This window comes from Gavia stellata, unplaced genomic scaffold, assembly GCF_030936135.1.
Source record: "Gavia stellata isolate bGavSte3 unplaced genomic scaffold, bGavSte3.hap2 HAP2_SCAFFOLD_62, whole genome shotgun sequence".
Lineage (NCBI taxonomy): Eukaryota > Metazoa > Chordata > Aves > Gaviiformes > Gaviidae > Gavia > Gavia stellata.
Genome location: NW_026776515.1, coordinates 62982 through 70432, shown reverse-complemented (window position 1 = coordinate 70432; position 7451 = coordinate 62982). Strand labels below are relative to the sequence as shown.

The 7451-nt window shown below is 52.7% G+C and overlaps 1 protein-coding gene across 1 annotated transcript; it reads left to right on the top strand.

Annotated features, from left to right (window-relative positions):
- Positions 1-3325: 3325 nt before the first annotated feature.
- LOC132321068 (outer dense fiber protein 3-like) lies at positions 3326-6764 on the top strand. The gene is made up of 6 exons (XM_059834660.1): positions 3326-3431; positions 4233-4433; positions 4655-4756; positions 5470-5591; positions 6023-6163; positions 6678-6764. The coding sequence occupies exons 1-6, from the start codon at positions 3326-3328 to the stop codon at positions 6762-6764; spliced, it is 759 nt and encodes a 252-aa protein (XP_059690643.1).
- Positions 6765-7451: the final 687 nt, after the last annotated feature.

Below are 7451 nucleotides of genomic sequence, written 5' to 3'. Positions count from 1 at the left end.
CCTCCTCTGCTTGCCTTCTGTTGCCTCTTCCTCCATCTTTTGTCTCCTGGTCCCTTCCTCTTCTCTTGCGTTCTTTTGCCTCCTTCTTATTGTGGCCTCCTCTTGCCTCCTCCTCTTGTTGCCACATGTTGCTTCCTGTTCCCTCCTCCTCCTCCTCCTCCTCCTCCTCCTCCTCCTCCTCCTCCTCCTCTTCCTCCTCATGTTGGCACCTGTTGCCTCCTGTTTCCTCTTCCTCCCACTCCTCATGTTGTCTCCTACTGCCTCCTCTTGCCTCCTTTTCCTTGTCCTCCTACTGCCTCCACCTGCGTCCTGTTACATCCTCCTCTACCTTCTCCTTTTGCCTCCTCTTTCCTCCTCCTGCTCCTTCTCCTTTGCCTCCTGTTTCCTCCTCCTCCTGTTGCCTCCTCTTCTTCCTCGTCCTGTTCCCTCCTCCTCCTTCTGTTACCTATAGCTGCCTCCTGTTGCCTTCTGTTGCTTCCTCATCCTCCTCCTCCTCCAGTTGCCTCCTGTTACCTCCTGTTGCCTCATCCTCTTCCTTCCTCTGTGTCCTCCTTTTGCTACCTATTGCCTCCTGTAACCTCTCCTCCTATTGCCTCCTTTTGCCTCCTCCTCCTGTTCCCTCCTTTTGCTTCCCATTTCCTGCTCCTCCTCTTCTTCCTCCTCTTGTTTCTTCCTGTTGCCTCTTTTTTCCTCTTCTTCCTCCTCCTCCTTTTGCCTCCTGTTGCCTCCTGTTTCCTCCTCCTCCCCTTCCTCCTATTGCCTCCTTTTGCCTCCTCATCCTCCTGCTGTTTCCTCATGTTGAAACCACCTCTTGTTGCTCGTTTTGCATTCTTTTGCCTTCTCCTCCTGTGGCCTCCTGTTGCCTCCTCCTTCTCCTTCTCCCTTTTCCTCCTGTAGCCTCCTTTGCCTCCTCCTTCTCTTCCTTCCTGTAGCCTCTGTTTGTTCCTCCTCTTTCTCCTTCTCCCTTTTCCTCCCGTAGCCTCCTTTGCCTTCCTCCTTCTCTTCCTTCCTGTGGCCTCTTGTTTTTCCCTCCTTCTCCTCCTGGCTGCTCATGGCTTGGACAGCCATACTCTTTACTGGGTAAAAAGCTGGCTGGATGGCCGGGCCCAAAGGCTTGTGGGGAATGGAGTTATCTCCAGTGGATGGCCGGTTACAAGTGGTGTTCTCCAGGGCTCAGTATTGGGGCCAGTTCTGTTTAATATCTTTATCAGTGATCTGGATGAGGGGATCGCATGCACCGTCAGTAGGTTTGCAGACGACACCAAGTTGGGCGGGAGTGTTGATCTGCTTGAGGGTGGGAAGGCTCTGCAGAGGGATCTGGACAGGCTGGATCGATGGGCCGAGGCCAATCGTATGAGGTTCAACAAGGCTGAGTGCCAGGTCCTGCACTCGTGTCACAACGACCCCATGCAACGCTACAGGCTTGGGGAAGAGTGGCTGGAAAGCTGCCTGGTGGAAGAGGACTTAGGGGTGTTGATCAACAGCCAGCTGATTATGAGCCAGCAGCGTGCCCAGGTGGCCAAGAAGGCCAATGACATCCTGGCTTGTATCAGAAACAGTGGGGCCAGCAAGACTAGGGAAATGATTGTACCTTTGTATACTCGGCACTGGTGAGGCCGCACCTCGAATACTGTGATTAGCTCTGGGCCACTCGCTCCAAGGCAGGCACTGAGGTGCTAGAGTGAGTCCAAAGAAGGGCAACGAAGCTGGTGAAGGGTCTGGAGAGCAAGTTCTACGAGGAGCGGCTGAGGGAACTGCAGTCCTTTAGTCTGAAGCAAAGGAGGCTCAGGGGAGACCTTATCACTCTCTACAACTACCTGAAAGGAGGTTGTAGCCAGATGGGTGTCGGTCTCTTTTCCCAGGTAACAAGTGATAGGACGAGAGGAAACGGCCTCAAGTTGTGCCAGGGGAGGTTTAGATTGCATGTTAGGAAAAACTTCTTCACTGAAAGGGTTATCAAGCACTGGAACAGGCTGCCCAGGGAAGTGGTACCTGGAGGTATTTAAAAGAGGTGTAGATGTGGCACTTAGGGACATGGCTTAGTGGTGGACATGGCAGTGTTTATTTGCCATTAGACTGGATGATCTTAAAGGTCTTCTCCAACCTAAATGATTCTGTGATTCTATGATTCTGTACTATCTGAACTGTTGGCAGTACAGAATTAGACAAGTGGACAAACAAAAAGGGTGGAAACGGGGCCAAGCTGACGAGCTCCAAGAACATTACTCTGAGAAAAAGACTTCTTCCTTAGGAAAGTTTTCACATTTTTTTTCTTCCAGATCATCCCATTTGCTGACATCTTCCTCAAACAGTTCCACGCTGTCCAGCACAGCTGCAAGACATCCCTTCATTCCTGCATTTCTCATTGATTCCCATTCCCTATTCACCCTCAATACTCAAGACAGCATCATGCAGGCTGCGAGGAAAAAAATTACCTGCATCCCAGCCAGGCCCAGTACAGAAACCCTTCTGTGCCCTCTCACAATTTTTATTCCTATGAGAAACCCATGTAATATAGGACATGTGACTTCCTGGGGAGAAATGTGAAAACGCTCCTGATCTGTGGCTGGCATCTAGCTTTCCTTGCATAACCAAGAAAGTACACACAAGTCTGCACGGTTTCTTCTGCACCTTGGGAAAGGCCTCTCGTGCCTGTGTTTCCAAGGACAACCTCCTAAAAGTGGCACTGCAGAGGTATTCCTCAGCCTTGGTAACTGAGAGCTGCCAGCAGCAATTTCCTCTTACTAACATCAGGCCCAATTTGCCCTCCCCAAGAAAAAAAGGTAGATTCAGGGACATCTGGAAAATAAGACATGAAATAGAAAATTCCAGGTGCTCAAATGCACATTCATGCTATTACGTGAGCCCAACAGTCTAAGGCTGCTAGATGAAATGCACAAATCACATCAGTTTTTCCCTCCTTGCATGTTTCTGCCATGCAGACCTCATGAAGGTCTAGCCCTGCAAGCTGGACAACCCCAGCTCCTGATCAGCCGTATCACGCAACAGCACGTATGCCAGGCGCCAGGAGCCTGTATGATGTCACAGTGCGTCCCCATGATGAGTGAAGGCCTCTTCCCAAGGCCACCTGGCAGCTGACAGCACAACCTCTCCTGCCCGATCGCTGCCTGCCCTCACCCTCACTGTGCTCTGCGACCGAGAGCTGCAGCAGCCAACGAGCTCGTCCGCACCCAGTCCGATGGCCAAGGCTGAGAAAGGTGACGCGTCGCTGCTCCTCCCGGGGAGGTTTCACACCGGGCCTCTGTCAGAGAAGCCCCTCAACAACTCTCCTGCTCTTGCCATAGGCTTTGTAGCCACCTCCAAGATGGACGGAGCCTGGGTGGGCACCTGGAGACCTCATCGCCCACGCGGCCCCATCATGGCCCAGTTTACCAGCCCAGGACCCAAGTACTCAATCCCCGGGACCACAGGTAAAACCACCATACAAGGGGGGAGCGCCACATCCACTACCTCCAGGGGACAAGTAGCCACTGCCCCATTCCCCTTTGCTCCAATCCTCCATGATCTCAGCTGCAGCAAGGACACAGGCCTGCCAGAGGAAGCTCAGGCTGCTCATGGGAAAGCCCCGGAGAAGAGCTGCCTGGCTCTGCAAAGCCCAGAGGTGGCCTTAGCAGCCCCTTAACGCCTGAGTGCACAGGAGGAAGCTTGTTCTGTATCTTTGCCACAAACTTGTTGCTCCCACTTCACCCTTTTCTTCTTCTCTTCTTCTCCTCCTCCTCCTCTTCCTCTTTTTCTGCTTCTCCTCCTTCTCTTCTTCTCCTCCTTCATCTTCTCCTCTTGTACTTCATCTTCTCTTCCTGTTCTTCTTCTCCTTCTTTTTCAACTTCTCTGCTTCTTCTCCTTCACTTTCTTCTTCTCCTCCTCTGTCATAGCAGTAAAGTTTCATTTTCTTTTCCATCAGGGCGCTGGGAAAGCAAAATGTCACAGAAGCGATCTTTACGTTTGCTTTAAGTTAACTTAGCAACTGTTTTGGGGTTTACTACTTCATAACAATAGCATTTTGGAGATATGCTGATTAATTGCACGGTGCCTACATTGTTCTTGCTGGAGGTCATTGTACCATTGTATTGGCCTGCTGGTATCCTCCTTGGAGGAAAAAGTCACACAGGAAGGGACTTTCTTGAGGCCGGCAACTCCGACTCCTCCACTTAGAAACTAGCTTTAAATAGGCAGTTGCAGGCAGGTGTCCTTTCACAGGCTTTTCTTCCTAGGTTACCTGGCTCACAATCCCAGCAAAACCAAAGCGCCTGCGTACACGTTTCAAGGGGCCAAACGTCCCGTCGCAGACAGCTGTTCTCCGGGTCCTCGGTACTACGTCCAGCCCTCCATCACCAGGAACGGGAAGTACGTGGCTCCAGCACATCACATGTGCGGACTTCCCAAGATAAAGACCGAGGTCACCCCTGGACCGAGTGAGTACCATTTCTCCAGCACTTCTTTCAGGCAAGACAAGCACGCCTTCCTTTTGCCCTGTGCTACCGGGGTACAAAACCATCAGCTCACGCCCTGAAGGAGCTTCAGAGGTTTCCAGACAGAAAGCAAACAAGGCTGAGACCTCCACCTGACCCTTCCTCTTTGGCTTGAGGAAAAGAGCTCAGCTTCACTGCTTTTCTCCATTTCTCCTCTGCCCTAGGCGACTACTCCACCGACAAGGCCAACAAACACCTCTACAAATGCGCGCCGGCACAGTCCATGGCCTTCCGGCACAAGGCTGTCAAAACCGACCAAACTCCAGGTAGGGGAACTTGGGGAAATACACACACTTGCAGCCTGCGTGTCCTCCCAGGAAAATCTGCTGGACAGCTTATTCAACAGGCCTAGGGAAAAGCCTGCACAGCAGGACGCAACGGCCTCTTGACAAGCTTGCTTGATGTCCCAGACCACCTGTTGCGCTAAAGGGCAAGGCAATTTGGCAGAAAATAAACCCCCTTGCGTTCCAGCTTGTCCTCAGATATCAGAGGGGCTGGGGGCGGCGAGGCTTAGATTCTGAGTGATGCCCAATGCTCTGTGTTACAAGTCCGGTCACGTTCAATGTATTGAACTCTCATGATTACAGATGCACTCGTAACACCATGCACGTTCAGTCCAGTCGTGTTCCATGACCTAGCATGGCCACACTTAAGGGATTTATGGCGTTCAGTGAGAACTCTCACGGCTAGATTAGTGAATAGTGCCTTTCCGTAAAATGCGAATATAAATCTAATTCCTAAGTTACCTCCAGCAATTATTCCACACCACCAACTTCTCTCATCCCATAGAAGAAGCGGCAACTCAGGCTTGGAGCTGCCAACACACGCCATGTGTGACCGAAGACGAATACATTGGGAGGAGGGGCAAAACATCCTTCCTGCTCCTGGCAGCAGCCTTGACAGGCTGCTCCTCTCCCACCCCAGCGCTGCTGCTCTCCCCGCAGGACTCACACAGGCGTTCTTCCCATTCCCCTTCCAGGTCCTGGCACCTACACCCTGCCTCGGCTGGTGGGACCCAACACAGCCTACACCCACGCCAGCCCGTGCTACTCCATGAAAGGGAAGAGTAAGCACAATGGCTTTGCTGAAGACCTCTCCAAGGTGAGCTATGCTTCTCTGCTCTCTCGCGTCAGCAGCTGAAGCTCAGGTTAGAAGGGCTCCAGCGCCTGCTGCAGCCTCTCTTAACGCGCACTTCCCTGCACCAGCAGCAAAACCCAAGAAGCCTTGGGTCCCCTGGCTCTCCTGCTCTTAACAGCGGGAAAGGGGAGGCTCTGCCGACACCTGCGGTCCCTCGTTTCCTAACACTAACAGTTTTGGTGGGGCAAAGCTCATCGGCACTAATGGGAATCTCCCTCCTCCTCTGGGAAATCTGCCTCTTGGCAGGTTAAATGGAGGTTCCCTTGTTACAATCGCTCCGTGCCTCTCACACCACTTCTCTGGCCAGCCAGCTCAAGTAGCACAGCCCGTGTGGGCACCCAGCAAGAATCAACACCCGCCTTCTGTACCCAACAACCTCCCTGCCTCTCTTACAGACGCCAGGTCCTGCTGCATTCCCCAAGGTGGAACTGGACGTCTACAAAAAAAGGGCTCCCGTGTACACGATGGGAACCAACAGTAGACTCGGAGGCGACAAAACAGTGAAGCCGGGGCCAGCAGACTACCACCCGGGAAAGGTAAGGCAGCCTGCCCACCTCTCCTCCTCCGCTTTGCAACAACCAACCCTTAAGCATCTCCCCCTTCCGACGGGGCTTCTGAGAACTCAAGACCACCTTACTGGAGTGACAAAACACAGGACAGCAGGCCTGCTCCCTGGCCTTGGCCCAAAGCCGAGCAGAGGGAGGCCAAAACCCCCATCTTTGCATCTCCCCTAGCTGAGCCATTCAATGCTGATAGGCGCTCACACATCACAAGCTCTTCAGGAGGACACACCGCCGCAGAAGGGACAAGCAGACCCAAGAGCAGACCTTTCTTATGCACTGGGGATCAACTGGGAGGGCAGGGGCATCTAGCAAAGTCTGGCTGGAGCTAGAAGGACTCTGGACTTGGAGCCAGTTCCAGTGCCAGCTCAGCTCTGGGCAAATGCACCTACATCAACTTGTTATGCCAGACGGCCTTCTCTGAAGACAAGTCTTCTTAAGAACTAGGCACCACGGTCACCCTATTTTTTCCTCACTTTTCCCCTTCCAGGTGACGCTGATCAAGCCCCAGGCACCTGCTCCCACTTTTGGACTCCGACATTCCCTCTACACAATTCCTCTAATACCTCTGATATGAGACTAATAAAACAACACCCCCCGCAAAGACCTTGTCTGGTCACCTTCAGCTGCAGGGAGAGGGCATGTGCGTGAGTGAGGACGATCAGCTCCCTCCATTTCATGTCTATGCCTCAGCCAAAACATTGCAAGACAAGGACGAGAGGAGAGCACCGAGATCAACAGCATAAGCAAGGCAGAGAGCTCTGACAGCACCGTTTCACCTGACCGAACCTAAACACTGCCCCGGGAAAGCAGTCCAGCCCTTCCCTACATGCTCTCACCCCATGGCCGAGCATCCCGCAGGCACAGGCTTGCCCCCAGGGACACAGCCTGTCTCGGCACCCCCCCTTTTCAGTGCACACAGGTGGCTTCTCTCCAGGGTGGGGCCAGAAACACAGCTGCTCTGCGTGACCTCTTGCCATGGGCTAAATGCCACAGGCAAGTCCCCAAAACACTGACCATTAAGGAGAAAGAATCCAACAGACAGGATGATGGTTGCGTCCTCCAGGTTGCCTTATAAAAGCTAGCTATCCAGAAAGGAATTGGCAATATGGCAGGATGAAGATGGTACAGCCCCTCTGGGCAACCTGCTTCAATGCTGGGCTGCTCCAAAGGGGAAGAAGGTTTTCCTTACCTCTAGCCTGAAGCTTTCATATTTCAACATCGTCTAGACTATTGTCTGTTTTCCTCAAGCCAAGCACCACAG

Bases quoted from the DNA above. Each gene is read 5' to 3' on its own strand.
- LOC132321068 (XM_059834660.1), top strand. From the start codon at position 3,326: ATGGACGGAGCCTGGGTGGGCACCTGGAGACCTCATCGCCCACGCGGC. The intron at 4,434-4,654 runs GTGAGTACCATT...CCTCTGCCCTAG, and splicing joins CGAGGTCACCCCTGGACCGA to GCGACTACTCCACCGACAAG. The intron at 6,164-6,677 runs GTAAGGCAGCCT...TTCCCCTTCCAG, and splicing joins CAGACTACCACCCGGGAAAG to GTGACGCTGATCAAGCCCCA.